Source organism: Agelaius tricolor, unplaced genomic scaffold (assembly GCF_023055355.1).
Source record: "Agelaius tricolor isolate 1412-34295 unplaced genomic scaffold, bAgeTri1.0.p SCAF_6, whole genome shotgun sequence".
Lineage (NCBI taxonomy): Eukaryota > Metazoa > Chordata > Aves > Passeriformes > Icteridae > Agelaius > Agelaius tricolor.
In genome coordinates, this window is record NW_027269266.1 from 435,889 (window position 1) to 454,153 (window position 18,265).

The 18,265-nt window shown below is 47.2% G+C and overlaps 1 protein-coding gene across 1 annotated transcript in view; it reads right to left on the reverse strand.

Moving 5' to 3' along the window:
- Positions 1–326: 326 nt before the first annotated feature.
- The window catches only part of VIPR1 (vasoactive intestinal peptide receptor 1), a 121,358-nt gene continuing 103,419 nt past the window's right edge, over positions 327–18,265 (reverse strand). Inside the window, exons 10-13 of the mRNA XM_071428489.1 lie at positions 15,461–15,552; positions 10,860–10,989; positions 10,211–10,252; positions 327–7,977 (exon numbers count right to left, since the gene is read on the reverse strand). Coding sequence (XP_071284590.1) covers positions 7,786–7,977; positions 10,211–10,252; positions 10,860–10,989; positions 15,461–15,552 — 456 coding nt within the window. The 3' untranslated portion in view covers positions 327–7,785. The remainder of the gene's footprint in view (positions 7,978–10,210; positions 10,253–10,859; positions 10,990–15,460; positions 15,553–18,265) is intronic.

Below are 18,265 nucleotides of genomic sequence, written 5' to 3' on the forward strand. Positions count from 1 at the left end.
ATGTTGGATTTGGTACTGGTTCTTCTGCTGGCATTGATGTTCCCAAATAAGGTCTCCTCAGAACTCCCATCTACTTGAAGATGTCCCTGCTCACTGCAAGGACTAAATGGCCTTTAAAGGTCCCCTCCAACCCAAATATTTCTATGATTCTCTGATTTTAAGAGTGATTTGGTCTAGCTGATTAACCTTTCAAAGTATGAAGCCATTATGCTTCACTCTAAGCAAGAACCTCCCCAGCTCACAACTTCCTTCTTAGTTTTCCTTCTCATTGTGTCTTCTCCAGGACTGTGAGGAATAAATTAAAATATCAGGTGGAACACCTCAGACACAATGTCTTCACGATGGTTTTATTGCTTGTTTTCAGCAGTGTCAACCACAGAGAAGAACCCCCTCTGAAGCAAGGAGGTGAACCAAATACAAAGGAAAAAAGAAAAATTAAAAGACAAAAAAAATTAGCCATTTCATTGCATATGTACAGAGTCAGACCAAAAATAAATAACATCAGGCAAAAGGCCATGGAACAAGGCAGAGATTTCACCTGTGCTGAGCAAGCAGGCCTGTTCTTGCTGGCATGGAGGGTACATCACAAGCACCTGGTACAGAGAAGCCCACGGAGACAGAGATTCCCTGCTCACAGCCCGTGCCCATCACCCTCTGCTGCCAAAGCCTATTTACAGGAGGGCAGAGCAGAGGGGTTCACAGCTGGAGTGAGAAGGGTCAGCTGGCACCAGCTGCTGACCCACAGCTTGAGGTGTTTGAAACAGGCTCTGAAAAATGCACTTTGGAGTTCAAAACTGCCTCTTTGAACTCGATTTATCATCATCATCATCATCTGAGTATCAAAAATGTGGTGTTTATTTTATTTTATTTTTTTTTCTTTTTAAATGTGCTCTTCAGATTTCCTCTATGTACAAATGTACAATATCCACAAAACTTGGGTATAAAACACTGGTGCTCTGCTGCTGCCAATGTGTGTGTCCTCAGGGTCTGGCCCTCAGAACACAAGTGGGCATTATTTTCCTTACAGTCCTGTCCCAAATGTTTGTTTTCCCCCCTGTGATTTCACAGTATTCTAGAAATAACCAGAATTTCAAACCCTGGGCTCTTCAAGATATAGAACACCGTGCAAGTCAGGGCATTCAGGAAGAGGTGGAAAGGATGATCTGTGCTCCCAAGAAACTCCTGATTAAAAGCCATATTTGCATCTGCACAGGTCTCCAGGGGAAATAACAAGGTCAGTCACTGAAATTATACATAATAACAAGGTCAGTCACTGTAATTGTACCTCATCAGACTGAAAAGCAAATACTGGGTTTGGAGAGGGGATCAAATGCTGACTGACTGAAAGGAAATGGATTGAAATCCACATTTTGGGACATCTGACTCCACCTGCTGTCATGGACATATTTTCTGAAAAACACTTTTGCTGGGATTTTTCTCCTGAGAAGCTGAGAAGCCTCAGAGGAAAAGAAAAACAATGATGATCTGCTGCTGTGGAATGCAACAGGTGCATTTTGATTGGTCTCATGTGGTTGTTTCTAATTAATGGCCAATCACAGCCCAGCTGTCTCGGACTCTCTGGTCAGTCCAAAATTTTATTATCATTCCTTTTCCTTCCTTCTGATGAAATCTTTTTCTTCTATTCTTTAGTATAGTTTTAATATATAATTTTCTTTCAATATAATATATGTCATAAAATAATAAATCAGCTTTCTGAAACATGGGGTCAAGATTCTCATCTCTTCCCTCGTCCTGGGACCCCTGCAAACACCACCACACACCTGCCAGCCTGGGACCTGAATCTTTCCCTTTTTACAGCAGTTCAGTGCCTGGCTGATGCCAGCAGAGTCCTGGGTGGATGTGAGTGTGTGTGAGCCCCTGCTCTTCGGGGCTCATCTCCAGGGATGCAGCCTCTGGTGCTTGGCCCCATCAGCACCGGGGTGGGAAAAGTGCAAATTTGCATTGTGAGCCAGGGAATTCAGGATTGCAATCCCTGTGCCCAGGGGTTTGGCACATTAAGGGTGCAGAGATGCCACGGGGGGAAGCCCAAGGCTGGGAGGGAGCCTGGGCTGTGCCAAACACCCAGTGGGACACAGCAGGAGGAATGCTGTACGTGGGCTTTCCTGTTACAGCTGCATTCACCTGCCAGAGAAGGGACAGTGCTGCTGGTCCACCTGTGCTTCCACAGGCCATTTATCAAACCAAGATGTACCTCTGTGGTCAGAGTAAAATAAGTTTCATGGGGACACACGTTGGCACTTCCCAGTTTGGGAGATTCCCTTTTAGTCTGAAATTATTTTGTATTTTCTTTCCCTATATTTCCTTCCCTCTTGTTTAAACCCTGAGGTGAAGCTGGAAGGAATGGAGGCAAAAAAATTCCCCCCAAACCCCTTTAATCCCTGCCATGGAGCCAAGTGGTGTTCCTTCACTCCTGAGCTTTCTTTGGAACTTCATTTTGCTTTTGAAAAACTGCCATCAATCTTGCATTAATCAGCAGGTGCATTTCTCTCTGAAAGCATTTCCATCAGATTGGAGCAGAGATTTGGGTTTAATCCCTCTGCCCTGTGGCACAGACATGACCCTCATTGCTTTTGAGATGAATGGGAACCCAGTGGGGTATAGAGAAAAAAAGGAAATACGATGATTTGTTCATGTATAAAATATCTTTTCTCCAGCAACACCTTCCTGGAGAAAAACCTGACTTGTTTCCTAGCAAAAAACCCCAAACAAACCAAAAATAAAACAAAATGCTCAGATCTTTCAGCTTCTGGCCTTTTCTGCTTTTCATTCCACAACTGCAGTAATGCTGCTGCTCCTGCATTCACAACTCTGATTTTAAAAATTTGTTTGATTTTAATGGCCCTAAAATTTCGCAACAGAATTTCTTTTCTAAACCCTAAACTTGGTCATATTTTTATTTCTTGCTGTTTGTGAGGGTCACAAAGCAACACAGGACCCAGCTGAACAGAAATATCTACAGTCTAATGTCAGCATTGAACCTGCTACCTCTAGACCTTGACAACAATTTACTGTTTATGTTTTAATTTTTCTATACTTATGAATAAATTTAATAATTCAATCCCTGAAGTATAGAACAGGAGGGGCTTGCTCTATCCCTGATGTAAAAAGGGAGTAAGCATCTCCAGAATGAAGAAAAAGGAATTATTTTGAAGGCCAATCCCAGTTTAATGCTGGTGTAATTCAGGAGTCACTGCCGTGAGCTGATTGGTGCAAGCAGGATCAGAATTTGGCTTTATTTCTATAAAGAGTTTTGGAGCCCAATTCATGATCCTCAAACACATCTGTGCCTTTTGACAGAGGCAAAAGAAGTTTTCCCAGAATGACCAGGTTGGAAGAGACCTTCAAGATCATGGAGTCCAACCCAGCCCCAACAGCTCAACCAAACCCTGGCCCCCAGTGCCACATCCAGGCTTTGTTAAACACACCCAGGCATGGGGACTCCACCACCTCCCTGGGCAGCCATTCCAGAACTTTCTCACTCTTTCTGTGAAAAACTTTTCCCTGCTATCCAACCTGTATTTCCCCTGGTGCAGCTGGAGGCTGTGTGCTCTGGTTGTGCCAGTGCTGCTGCAGAAAGAGCCCAGGGCCAGCTGAGCACAGGCCCCTTTCAGGAGCTGCAGAGAGCGATGGGGGCAGCCCTGAGTCTCCTTTTCTCCTTTAATACATTTCAAGAGGCACACCTCTGATCTTTGATGCAGCAAATGGATGCAATGTCCTGCTGGGGTCAGTTTTGGGGTCAGGCTGGAGCTGGGGGAGCAGCAAAAGTGCTGAGCTCTGTTCTGTGCTCTGAGTGGGGCCAGGACAGCTCAGTCCACGCTGTCATCTGCAGTGAAGTCCTTGAATTCCATTTTATTGATGAGCTGGATGAAAACCAGAGTAGACCAGGCCAAGCTGTGGAGCCAAATTCCAGCACTGAGCCAGTGAAACAGGGCCCAATCCCAATGTCATCACTCACTTGATTGCTCACGTCCCCAGAGTGAAAAGATTTCTCTCTTTATAAAGTGATTTCACCCCCAGCTCCTCTGTTTTCCTGGAACACAGCTGGGCTGGCAGCTCTGCCGTGCTGACATTGCCATGCCTGTCACAGCAGGTCCATTCAGCAGGTTCACTTAACCCCTCAAACACCCCTGACAGCAGAAAGGAGGCAAGGCTGGATGTTCAGGGATGGAATAATTGTGAGCAGGGTGCCTGGGGGCACAGCTCTGGCATGCTGATGTACTCCACACTTTTTGAAGGAGCCCCTCAGCTCAGGGAAGATCCCATCTTCAGGTTCCTGTGCAGAACAGCGTGGTGGGGAATGTGACAGGCTGCAGAGGAGCCTGTGGTGAGGGTAAATATCCAGCTGGGGTTTTCCCCTGTCACATCTCCAAAAGGCAAACCTTTCCTGGCTGTCTTTGGCATATGACTGGTGCTGGCTTGGGTTAGCACAGGGCTGGGACACAGGAAAAGCTGCAAACACAAATTTCCTCCTGTGAATGGGGAGGGAAAGGGGAGCACAGGGAGAGAGGAAAGGGAAGGTGAAGAGCAGAGGGAAAATGCTCAGTGTGTCTCAGGATGGCTCACAGGCTTTCCCCCCAGCAAGGCTGCCTGGAACAGATGGGAAGGGATTCCCTCACATCCCACAAAGGAGGCTGCTGGCAGTGGTGCTGCACTTCTGCTCCACAGCTCTGTGCTCCAGCTCCTCTGCTGCTTGGCTGGGACCTGAAATTCCAGTTCATACCACAGTGGATGCATTCCCAAGACTGGGCAGTGCTCCTCTGCAGCCCATCAGTTTTGTTGGGCATAAATATTTACCATGACAGATGAACAGGGAGAATTGCTTGGCAGCCTGGTGGATCCAATCTTTCCCAGACTGACATTGCTTCAAAACTCTGAACCAGCGACACATTTCACACCAAGTGGAACAACTGGGAAGCTGAGACTGAATTTTCCCTTGCTTCTTCTGGGCTTCCTTGAAGTTAGTCATTCACCTGGAAAAATGCAGGTCAAATCCTTGCTTTGAACCAGGCACAGCAGCAGAACTGGTGGCACTGGTGGGATTTCTCCAGTATTTCCTGGGTGAGTCCTAATCCAGGTCTGAAAATTCAGACCTGAAAACTCAGCAGAGCAACACAAGCACCAAACACAAAGAGAGTCACAGAATATCCTGAGTCAGAAGGGACCCACAAGGATCATTGAGTCCAACTCCAGGTCCTGCACAGGACAACCTCCAAAATCAAACCAAATGCCTGAGAGCACTGTCCAAACTCTTCTTGAACTCTGACCAGGACCACTTCAAAGGTTCTTGCCTCTGAAAATATTGTGGGTTTCAATGGGATGTGTTTTGAGGGTTGTCAAGGCATAAAGGCTTCAATTCAAGAAAAGTGGGGAAATTTAGAGCATCTTCTTGTTTTCTCTGCATTTTGGGAATCAGGGAGCTGCATTTTGATGATCTTATGGCATGTCAGAGTTGGATCCTCACTGTTGATGTGGGCTCAGTGCAAAGTAGTCATAACAGAGCTGGCTCACACTGGCCAGCCTGGAATCACCAGCACTGTAATTCCAGGAATTTTCATGTCTTCCTAATGTTTTAGGACCCACAGGCTGGGTAGCCATGTGCCAGGATCTGAGCTGGCTCCCTGCAAACTCAGGACTGCACGTTTGCCCTTGGTGGATCAGTTCCTCATGGCCCTTTACTGACTCCAGCCCCCCTCCTGGATAAATACTTTGGGAGCGCCCAGCTCAGCTGATAACAGGCTCTGGAATGGCCACAGCATGGAACACTGCCCTGTCAGGACTCAGAAAGGAGCTGGATCTGCAGGTCTCCTCCTGTGATTTGTGTGGTTTGTTGGCACCCTTTGCTCAAGGCCAACAACCCCCAACCCCACCAGGCTGCAGGTGCTTCCCTCCATTGAACTACATTTCATTGTGGAGAAATGAAGCAGCTAGAGAGATCTCTGAGCTCTAAGAGAGGAGCTCACCTCCCTCTCCAGGTGCCTGTGGTGGTGACCCAGACACTCCTTCCTGAGGACATGATTTAGTAGGATGGGAGCAGCCCAGTTACTGAGGGTACTCATGAGCTGGGCAGGGATTTTCCACCCTCAGCATGAAACTTTTTCAACCCCACTTGATGCAGTTGAGTGGGACACAAACATGAGCATCTCTATCCCTGAATTTTGTGTCTTCTGACTGAGTTTGGGATTGTGGGTTGTCTCAGATGAGCAGGACTGGGCTTTAGCATTTCTCCTTTTCCTCTCCACCACGAAAACAAGAATTAAAAAAAAAAACTCCTACTCCCTTGGTTTTAATGGGATCCATGTGCATTCTTCAAGTAGGAATTGTCCCTGTATGGAAACTAACAGGCCTTCAGAAAAGAGGTAAAATGCACACACAAATCTTAAATATCTAACAATGCCTTCCTAGAGGATGAAAGCTCCCCAGAAAAGCTGAAGAAGAAATCCATTTAATAGCTCCTGCACTCCTTCCTCCCTCCTGGAGTGCCAGTTGTGTGCTGAGACAACCTTGTCCTGATGAAAGCAATTTCACCTGCTGCTGTGACAGGAATTTTTTTCATCTGGAGAGTGGCTCCTTATGGCAGCTCTGACTCAATTAAGGATTACAGGGCCCTATATTTCCCTTTCCTGACAGTGTGTGCTAAGCAAGTGCAAATGAATTACAGCCCAATTATTTCCCCCTGATCCCTAATGATCCTGGGTGCATCCATGCCCCAAGATCTATGGGACAACTTCGAGAGAATGAAAAAAACACAGCCATGCTCTGCTTTTGTCATCTGGCCCTGCTTTTTATACATGCAAATCGAGTTTCCTGTTCATGGAACACAACCAAGCAAAACACCATGTCACCAACACAGTGCAGAGAAGGTGCTCACACTGCTCCTTCTCAGTGATCTGCTCTTCCACAGGGTTCCTGGAAAGCTTCTGCTCCCAAGGGTGGTGGGGAAATAGCAGAACACACTGGGGCATCCTCTGAGGGGCTCTCCTGGTGCTGCAGCTTCATCTCCACCTGTGTAAAACGTGGGGGCCATGTGCTGGCCTCTCCCTTCCTGCTCATGTTCCTCCTGTCCCTTCTCCCTGTGTCCCCAGCACCATCTTTGGTGCTGTATCATCACCTCTCATCCACAGGAATTTTGGCACATTCATATGTTTGGTGTTTTTTTTTTTTTTTCCTGCTTCCTGCCTCTGTCTCTCCTTTACTGGCTCATTTAAAAAAAAAAAAAAAAAGTGCAATTTGTCTGTTTGAGAGATGCCAGTTCTGGTAAAGCCACCAAGGACTGAGGCTCTCCCTCCCTTACCCCCCAGTACATTATTTATGACACACCAGCATCTCCCAGGCTGTCCTCAAGCAAGTTGGACAATTCCTCAGAGTTATCAATCCCTGAGGGCTTGAAACTGAAGCTTAAGTTGGACAATTCCTCAGAGTTATCAATCCCTGAGGGCTTGAAACTGAAGCTTAAGCTGGACAATTCCTCAGAGTTATCAATCCCTGAGGGCTTGAAACTGAAGCTTAAGCTGGACAATTCCTCAGAGTTATCAGTCCCTGAGGGCTTGAAACTGAAGAGTGAAAGGCCTGAAAAGAGCAAGAGCAAAAGCGTTCCTCTGCCTCTTGGCTCGTCCGATCTCATCCTGGACGCCAGCGGCTTTTCCAGTTGTGTGTCCTCTGTTGGCTCATGCGGAGCAGGTCATTTCACAGGGGTTTGTCATGGGATCACTGATCCCCGGGGATCCTCGTGTCTCAGTTTGGGATGCTCAGTGCCTGGGGAGCCTCTCACACCAGGGAGAACTCGGCCTGGAAGCCGGAGCAGCGGCGCGTCTTTGGCGAGCACTTGGTCAGCATGGAGATCTGGGTGCTGAAGTTGGTGCCGTTGCTGCCCAGGGAAGGGTGGTGGTACTTCATGTCCGAGCCCAGGAACCGCTCCAGGTGCCACCTCCGCCACTTCCTCTTGAGCTCAGCTTGCACCTGGGCATGGGAAAGGGAAAAGGCAGCATAGGGCATCAGTTGGTGTTCACAGAATTCACAGAGTAACCAGGATGGAAGGAAGAGACCTTCAAGGTCATCGAGTCCAACCCAGCCCCAGCACCTCAACTGAACCCTGGCACCCAGTGCCACATCCAGGCTTTGTTAAACACACCCAGGCATGGGGACTCCACCACTTCCCCGGGCAGCCATTCCAGAACTTTATCACTCTTTTATCACTTTTTCCTAATACCCAACCTAAATTTCCCTTAGTGCAGCTTGAGACTGTGTGTGGCCACATTTCTCTTCACAGGGAAAAAAGCAAGGCACAACTTCCCAAGGATATTTCTGGGGACCGCAGTGAGGAACCGCAGAGAAAGAAAAAACAATTCTTATCTCAATTGCTGCTCCTCTTGTTCACAAGTGGAATGCATTGTGGAAGATTGTTTACCTGAAGGGAATTGGTAATTGGATTCTGGTGTGTTTTGATTCACTGACCAATTGGATCCAGGTGTGTGTGTGGGGACTGTCACTGACAGTCACCAGATGCTGTGCAGTTGAGTTGAGTGCTTGTGCAGATTCAGTTTAGATGTAGTGTAATATAGTATAGAATAATATAGTATAAAAAAGTAATTAATTAGCCTCCTGATATCAGTGGAGTCCTCCTGGTCATTTCTCCCTGCCACGGGGGTCATTTTGATTTCCGATAACTGTGTGCTCTGGTTGTGTCAGTGCTGCTGCAGAAAGAGCCCAGGGCCAGCTGAGCACAGGCCCCTTTCAGGAGCTGCAGAGAGTGATGGGGGCAGCCCTGAGTCTCCTTTGCTCCAGGCTGAGCACCCCCAGCTCCCTCAGGGCTTCCTCACAGGCTTTGTGTTCCCAGCCCCTCTGCAGCCTCCTTGTCCCCTCTGGATGTGCTCAGTGTCCCCAGGTCCTTCCCAAGCTGAGGGCCCAGAGCTGGGCACAGCACTCCAGGTGTGACCCCAGCAGTGCCCAGGGCAGGGCCAGAGTGACCTCCCTGCTCCTGCTGGCCACACCATTCCTGAGCCAGGCCAGGAGCCCTTGGCCTCCTTGGCCACCAGGGCACTCTGCTGGCTCATGGTCAGTCACTGCTGACCAGCACCCCCAGGTCCCTTTGTGCCTGGGCACTGTCCCAGCCACACCATTCCCAGCCTATTCTGACCTGATTATGTGAGCAGCCTTGGGTAACCCACCCACCCCAGGGCCAAGAATTACTTTATAAAAGTCACTGAACTTGGCTTTGCCAGAACTTTTAACCACATAAAGGGGACACTCCAGTCAGTAAATTACTGGAGCAGAAATCCCTGAGCTTCATCAGAATGAATATTCTTATTGATACAGTCAAGGTGCCAGACTACTTAACTTCAATGACAACACTTGGTGAGTGTAATTAAGATGTTTTCTTTTTCACTGCCCTGTTTTTGGTCCAAATAGAAATGATTTAACTACAGCTTGTTTGTAAATCTGTCAGTACAGCTGTGCTTTTTTTGACAGAAGCTGCTTGTTGCTGCTCAGAGTGTTTACAGAAATACCCTGGTTTATGCCATCCCAATTCAAATCCTGAACAAACCTGGCCACTGTCCTTGTCCCCTCCTGCAGCCCTCCAGTGCAAATTTTTAGGTAACAGCATGAATTAGATGGAAAAGCTGTGTCTGAAGGGCTCTGAGAAAAACAAACACAGGAACAGCACAATGCCAGGATGAGAATGCCAGGACTAAAATGTGGTTAAATCAAGATTATTCCTGCAAGGCAGAAACAGGTTCACCTGCACTGCTGTGTGCAGTCAAACCAATGCCTGTGCCAGTTTTGGCAGTGGGTGTGATCCTGGGGAGGATTCCTGGAGGCACTGAGCCTGAAAAGGACTTAGATGGGATTTATGCTGCCCTGCTGAAGGTGCTGCTTTGGGATCAGGGTTTGTGCAAGTTCACACAGGAGCTCTGCTGATGCTGTCTCATGGGGAGAGGATGGGCTCAGCAGCAACGCTACAGTGCAAGCACAAGTCCTGATGTGTTTATTAATTGTTATTAATTGTGCTGAAAACTGTCAGGCAAATGTTGGAATTGTTTTCCTGGAGAGAGAGAGATGTGATTTGGATGCTTCCCCCCAATATTGCAACACCAGGATCAGGACTGGGACACTTCCCAATCCACTCTCCACATGCATTCATTCTGTCCCAGCTGCAAACATTAGCCAAAAAGCCCTGATGGTCTGGTCTTACCTCTCCATTGAGAAAGCAGTACAGAACAGCCACCACAAACCCCTGGGGAAAGGAGAAAACAGGATTTTAGCACTGCAGACAAGGAGAGAGTGTAGATCCATTCAGCTCCCAAAGGAGAGATCACACAGCCACAGAAGTGTTCATGTTGGAAAAGACCTCTAAGGTCATCAAGCCCAACCATTCCCCCAGCACAGCCAAGTCCACCACTGGCCCATGTCCCCAAGTGCCACATCTACAGAGTTTTTGAACACTTCCAGAGGCCAGATGTGCAGTGATGATGATGCAGACAGGGTTGTTAATAATTCACCACTGAATGAAACTTGCTGCTCAGAGCCCCATCCACTCTGGCCTTGGACATGTCAATAATACAAAATCTGAACTGAGTTGTTTATTTTTCTCCCTTAAGTATGAAAAACCACAGAGACACCCATGTACAGAGGAATATTTTCTTTTCATTTCCTAAAATGAGGGAAGAGAATCTCCTTCTGGAAGGCAAAATATAAATTTATCTTTCCTCCTTGCCAGGCTGGAGTGAGTAGATTTTCCACAAAGGTACAAGAGCAGTATGGGGCATGCCCAGAAAAAACCCATGTCCAGCTTGTTGCATTTCTCCCTGGTGACAAACCTGGTGACCCAAATGGTGGCTTACCTGGAATGACCCAACCACGAGCTCAAAGACCAGCTTCACTTCTGCTTTGAAATTGTCAGGGAAGAAAGCAAACATGATGTAGTGAATGCCAAAGAGAGGGATCAGCAGCAGAGTGGACTTGGCCAGCCTCCTGTTGGAAAGACAAACATGAGCCAGGAGGGGAGAGGGAAAAGGGTAAGAGGCTGAGGAATCGTGCAGCTGAGCCCTGAAATAAACCCTGAAAATTTATTATTTCTCCTTGTTCCACAGACTGCAGATGGCTGGTGATTTCAGACCTGGTGGCACCATAAAATGTGACATTTTTATTCCCAGTAGCTCCACTGGAGGTATTTCTTTCTCCCTCCTCTCTTCTTCCCCTCCCACCAGAGATCTTTTTTTCATCTCCACAAGCTAAATCATCATCTACCAATGTCTTTGTTTGCCTGGGATTTCTGAAAATTACAGCTTCTGGGAGAGAAATGGTATGTTTAGCTCGGAATAATGACAGGCTACTGCACAATGAATGTCTCCAAAGGAGGGGGATGAACAGTATTAGTGCTTAATGGCATCATGCTGGGTAATCAGGGGTCTAATTAGGAAGAGATGATAATGTATTAAATGTAATCATTATTTAAAAAGTAGCTGGCAGAAAGAAAATGAAATCAAGGGTCTAAGGATGCTTGTGGGGGTTTTGTCTCCCTTGGTCACTCGCATCCTGTGACATCTCCCCCTCTCTCAGAGGCTTCTGGAGGGAATAAAGCAAAGGCTGGGATGTTGGAAATATTCATTTTTCCACCTGCAACCCCTCCACCTCCAAAGCCTCATCAGGCTCAGACCTCTCAGACCATCTTCATTTATTTGGCACCTGCAGGAGCCCACTGGAGGCTGATGGGGCAGCTTTGTGCAGAGGATGCTCATCCCTGTGCCTCCCAGAGCTCCTCTGTAGCTCTCCCTGGCCCAGAGACAGCTCAACATTAAGGCTGTGATTGGAGGCTGTGGCTCATCCCAGGCACAATGAGAGCCTGCAGGAAGATGAGGAACTTTACAGGAGTTTGCCTTTCTCACATCCCTCACTAACAAGCACATCCCTGCTCACAGGGATCCAAAATCAGAGTTCTCTGAGGAACATCAGCCTAGAGGAGGAGATGTGGTGCTACCTTTGTGTCCCACATTGACAGAGATGCTGTTTGCAACCTCCAGAGGATTAGAAAATTTCATCTTATCATTGCAGACAACACTGGGACCTTAATTACAATATTTTCCCTCCTGGCTAGACTGTGGTGATGAAAAGGACAGAAATGACAAGACTTAAGCCCCCTCCTCCAATTTGCACACCTCAACCCAGTCTCTTGCTCCCAACACTGAGCTTCACCAGATACTGAGTTTTAGATTTTATTTTGGCATTGAGGCAAGGGCCCTGTGATTTTTAAAAGACTCCACCACCTAAACACTGCACTCAGGAAGATCACCCAGTCCCAGTGTCATTTCTCCCAGGAAGCTGAAGCCTGGCTGTGCAGGAGGCAGAACTGCTTGGGGTATTGTCTGAAGCTGGTTAAATCAGCTGGAAACCATGGATTCTCAAACCCCTCATTGCTCTGATTCCCAGCACACCCCAGACCTCCCCTATCTGACAGCTACACCTGGTGACAGGTAATTTTGGGAGAACATGTGTCCATTAACCTGCATGAACCTGCTCCTGTCCTTGGGAGTGGGCTAGAGTGAACCAGCATTTCAGTCATGCTCCTTGGTATCATAATGGAAAAGTTACTCAGAGGAATTTAATGACAATATTGATCCACAGACATGGACAGAATGGAGAGATGAATTTTGCTCAAGTTTTCTGTTGCAGAAGACAAATTTTATTTGCCTGAAATATTGCTGTCCCATTCTTGCACATGTCCCTGTCATTTCCAGAAAACTGTTTTGGGAGACTTGTTTTTACAGCTTCCAGTACATGAAAGCCCAGTTCCCTGCCTGCAGCATTAATGAGGGAGTCAGCAGCACACCTGAACTTCCAGCCTGCAGCTAAGCTCAGACCTTTTGGAGTTGAACAATGCTGTCAGCAGGCTGTGTGTGTGGAAAATAAACAATATAAAATACACATGAGAAGGAGGGAGAAATGCAAATGAGATATCCAGGATGCTGTTAGTTTAAAACAGCTTTGTCTCAGATTTGGCAGGAGGAATGCACACAGAATCACAGAGGCATTTGGTTGGGAAAGACCTCCCAGCCCATGGAGTCCAAGCTGTGCCTGATCCCCACCTTGTCCCCAGCCCAGAGCACTGAGTGCCACCTCCAGGGATGGGGAGCCCACAACCTCCCTGGGCAACCCCTGCCAATGCTTCACAGCCCTTCTGGTGAAGGAATTCCTCCTGATGTCCAACCTGAACATCTTCAGGCACAACTTGAGGTGATTTCCTCTCATCCTGTCACTTGTCTGGGAGAAGAGCCCAATCCCCATTTGGCTCCAACCTCCTTTCAGGGAGTTGTGGAGAGCAATAGGGTCACCCTGAGCCTCCTCTTCTCCAGCCTAAACACCTCCAGCTCCCTCAACATTTCAGCAGCAGTTTTTTGCTAAGAACTGTTGGGTCCTGTAGGCAAACCCCAGAAGTCTCCACAGATTTCTGTCTAAAAGTAAAAATCTTGGGACCATGCTGAGAACTCGCCTTGGTGGGGTCCAGTCTTCAGTTTCAGACAATTAATATTTGTTTTCCTAGGAAAGTGTGGTGTCTTGTACCTACTGCAGTGAATTCAGTCAACAGAGTTTTCCAGATGTGGCTGGGGGCCAGGTGCCACTGTACAAGAGGACAAGTGTCCCATAGGTCCTGTGTCATGTGTGACAGGTCTGTGCAAGTATTGGAAGTGTCCTAAAGCACCTCATGCGCCTTCCTAAAATTTTAGGGCCAGGTTGGAAAGAGCTCTGAGCAACCTGGGATGGAAGAAGGTGTCCCTACCCATGGCAGGGCGTTGGATGAGCTTCAAGGTCCCTCCCAACCCAAAATGTTGTGGGATTCTATGATTCTGTGAAGTGAGCAGCTGATTCATTCCCCAGTGGAACTGAGCCATCTTTCCAGGTGGTGAAGGAAGGTGAGGATCTGTGGGTGTCAGGATCAGTTGTCCTTCAGCAGAACCCCCTGTTGAGCAGGTCAGTGAGGGGAACTCTGTGTTTTACCAACATGCCCTATGTTTGTTTACAGGGCAAAAAGAGCTTTCCTGGCAGCTCCACCTCACTGGAAAAATGTGTCCTGAACCCAAAGCCCAGCATGACCTCTTGACCTCTGAGATAATCTGGGCATAACTCATCAGGTGCACGTTGGCAGCACTTTTGCTGAGGGGAACAGGAGCCAGGAGTGCCAGGACAATGCTCCGTACTAGAAATTATTTAAATATGCTGATTTAATCTGTGCACCTGCTGCAAACCTAGGGTGCAAAGATAAAATTCCCAATTGGAAATCCAGAAGGGCAGGTGGTAGAAAGCACAGGGTCTGGTAATGTAGGTGTGTTGTGATGACAGAAAAATAGATAATTGGCTTTGGCTGCTGCCAGGAAAATTAAGGTCAAAAACTGGCATTTCCTTTCACAAATCTGAAAATCTCTTGAGGCAGATGAAATGAATAATTCACCAAAACCAGAGAGAAAGTCTAAGTGCTGTGGCTGGGCAGGATTTAAGGAACATATTGTTACCTTTTTCCATCCTGCAGGATGATGAAATGAGGTTTTTCAGGGAACCCAAAAGCACAACTCCCTCCGAAGACCAGGATTTACAAGCAGTGACCATGCAGACACTGGACACTTTTATTGAATTCTTTTCTAGGAAACATTTAATAAATATCCAGGACAGCTGAAAAGTGGAGCCAGAACAGTGGGAAGAGTCAAAAATAACCTGGTCTGGACTTTTATTTTATTTGTATTGAAGCCAGAATAAATCTGTGCAGATAGACATTTCTTTCACTCTTAAAATACTGCAGCTGAGACCAGCCTTGGCCACTGAGAGAGATGTTGATCTCTCTGGCATGTTGTTCATTATATAAAGCCCCGTTAAGGTCAACCTCATATCCCTGGAATAAAAGTATTAAGTCAAGTAAAACTTCTAAGACAGTGATCCTTCTCAACAGAGAAGAGAAATATATTGAGTTAATCCAATCTTGTTTAGAGATCTCTTTTAGGATGAGGAAAATTTGTCACAGATCCTACTGAATGGTAATTTTCTAGATCTCTCCTTTTTTAAAACGGAAGGTCAGGAAAATAAGAGCATATACTGTGAAGAGCAACTTTTTGTTTTCCATCAGGGGCTTTCTGCCTTCAGAATCCAATAAATATTAAATATTCAAAGAAAAATTATATTTGGCTTCATGATCATTATTATTACTCTCATTTCTTCATCATTAATCTCAGGAGAAATCCCTCTCACCTGCCAAAAACTGACATAAAACCTGACCAGCTCTTTTAGCAAATGCTCCATTTCCTGATTTCTAATCTGCTTTAAGCAATTAAAATTAATTGATTTTGATCAGTGCAGACAGACACAATCATGAAACAAGATGCAATCAAGAATTATCAAGCAGCCAAGCAGGTTTCCCAAAAAACACTTTTAGGATAGTGTTGGAAAATCTGGGACTTACGAATATTGGCTGGTTTCATTGTGCCCAACATCTGGGGAATGCAGCTTCTGGACTAAGATACGGATGATGCAGATGAAGAGGATGAAGTTCACCTGTGGAGATGGGAAGAGAGGGGTAAAACATCAGCATTTTCCTCCAGGGAAAAGAGCCCATCACTAGAGGGGAACTCCTCTCACTGGAATGGTTTTTGCCATGGAGGGAGCTGCCGTTTAACAAGCCATGAGCAGAGAGAGCCCCTTCTCGGGGGAGCACATGGAAAACCGACACAGGATGATGGCATCTTGGGCCTGACATCAGCCTGCTTGGGACTTCGTGTCATACATCCCAAGTATGATGATGTCAAGCCCATAGAGCACAGCTTTGCACGACGTCCTGGAGCGCGCGCGGGAGGAGCCGCACGTGGCGCCCGGCGGCTCGCCAGGCGGTGTGGCAGGCCCTGGGTCTGCAAGGGCCCCGTGGCGTGCAGAGGCCTGAAGATAGGAAATGCCAAGTCATGGTGAATGGGCTAGAAAGACCCCTTTTCTGCCTTTTGGAACCCCTGTTTTTTATCTCTCTGTAACCCTGTAGGTCACTCGCCAGGCGGTGTAGCAGGCCCTGGGTCTGCAAGGGGCCCGTAGCGTGCAGAGGCCTGAAGATAGGAAATGCCAAGTCATGGTGAATGGGCTAGAAAGACCCCTTCCTGCCTTTTGGAACCCCTGTTTTTTATCTCTCTGTAACCCTGTAGGTCCCTTTCCTTTAACCCTTGCCATTGGACCATTTCTGATCCCCCCGTATCCTATATAAAGGGCTGGTTTAGCCCGGTTCTGGCAGAAGAGCTGTCACTGGAACCCTTCTCAGAATTGGAACTCCAAATGGCCTTCTCCTCTCTCTCCTTGCATCTGCCTGCCTAGGCACCTAGCAAGCTGAAGGGCTGAAATCACAATGAGCTGACAATCACTAAAGAGCTGATCTCACTTCAGCTTGTGTCTTAGGATGACGTTTTGATGCTTGTATCCCCATTTGTGTGTTCTGTTTATGCTGGATATTATGTTCTGTGCCTTCAAGGCTGGCTCTGAAGAGTGAAAGTTTTGTTTTGGTTTCTTATCAGCCTGTTCCCCCACGGCTGGCAGGACACACAGGGCAGTACATGATGCTGCTTTTGGTTTTTGCTTTTTTGCTTTGCTCTTGCTCTTGCTTCTGCTCATTAGCTAGTTTAGCTAAACAGTCCAAATTTCTTCCTGGACTGTTTCTCCTTTCCTTTTTGGAACCAACTTGAACCTGCTCTGGACTGGGACCTGGGAACACCGAGAGTTTGCACCTTATGGCTGCAGCAGCTGCCCCAGCACAGGAGGGACTGAGAACAGAGCGACCACCCCCAAGAGAGACTTTCTGAATTTGTTATCTTTTTCAGAGCAGTGAAAGAGTGGTGTCATCTGCTATTGTTCATTTTGTGTGCTGGGGGGTGCTTTGCCTGTTAAATAAGCAGGTTCTTTCCACTTCTCCCTGAGGAATCCTTCCCAAACTGCTGGGGAGAGGGGCCCTGTGGATTAGCTTTCTGGAGGGGCCCCCCTTTGCAGATTCTCTCCCAAATTTGCCCTAAACCAGGACAGCTTGCTAAGGTTGCCTGCGGCTGAGAACTGCCTGGGAGCTTGGAAAGTCTGTCCCGAATAGGACTGTGCTATCTGGGACCCTGCAGCCTGCGGGGGACACCCTGAAGCAAAGGCCGATTTAAGGCAGTGACATGAGGCCAGCTGCTGAGCGTGGTGAGCCAGGCAAACCAAACCAAACCAAACCAAACCAAACCAAACCAAACCAAACCAAACCAAACCAAACCCAGTCAAAAACTGGCGTTTCCTTTCATAAATGTGAGAATCTCTCGAGGCAGATGAAATGAATAATTCACCATCACCAGAGAGAAAGTCTCAGTGCTGTGGCTGGGCAGGATCCACTCCAGTGGGCCTCTGCTCAATCCTATTCGATGCCGTAGGATTTTAGCTTTTACGTTTTTTCAGATCCTGTACTGCTTTAGGGTATAGCTCTAAAACTCCACAACCTATCAGCTGCTGTTCTCCCGTTTTATTCAGATAAAACAATTCCTCTCTGGGTCTGAAACTCAAGGACACCTGACTGTCTCAGGCCCTGAAAAGTGTAAACAAAAGTGAGCAGACTGGGGGTATATGACTTCATTACCTGAAGCTGTAATTGGAGGATTTGATGCTTTGGGTTTTAGATTTTTTTTTTCAGGTTCTGTGCTGCTTTAGTGTGTGGGTCTGGGTTTCATATCAGGGGATGCTGAGCTCACTGCACAGAGCAGGGAGACAAAACAATTCCTTCTCTAGCTGGGCACCAAGGACAAATAACCCAAATCTCAGCCCCAAGAGCACAAACCCCGTGGGCTGGAGAGAGAAAAACAAGCAGGGTGGGACTGCATGGGCTGGAGCTCTGGTTGGACAATTAACTCCAATATGCAAATGGAGCAGAACTTACAAAAATATGAGTTCTTGTGACCAAGCCCTCTTTTGCTTCCATTAGCCATGACTGTGGCTCCAGTATTGCCAGGGTGTGGCCTTTGAAGGCTCTTCAGTAAATATCCTCTTTATTCCCCTTAACTCTGTCTAGCCTCTGTTCCAGCTGCTTAAGGCATCACATATATAACCCCTCATATGTAAAACCCCATCATATATATAACCCCTGGTATGTAAATGGACCAAACTTGTAACTGTATGAAAAACTCATGACCCTTGTCCATCCTGGGTGTAGCCCCTCTCAGAGGTTTCTGACTGCCCAAGGTGAACCTTTTGAAGGCATTTAATAAATACCCACTTT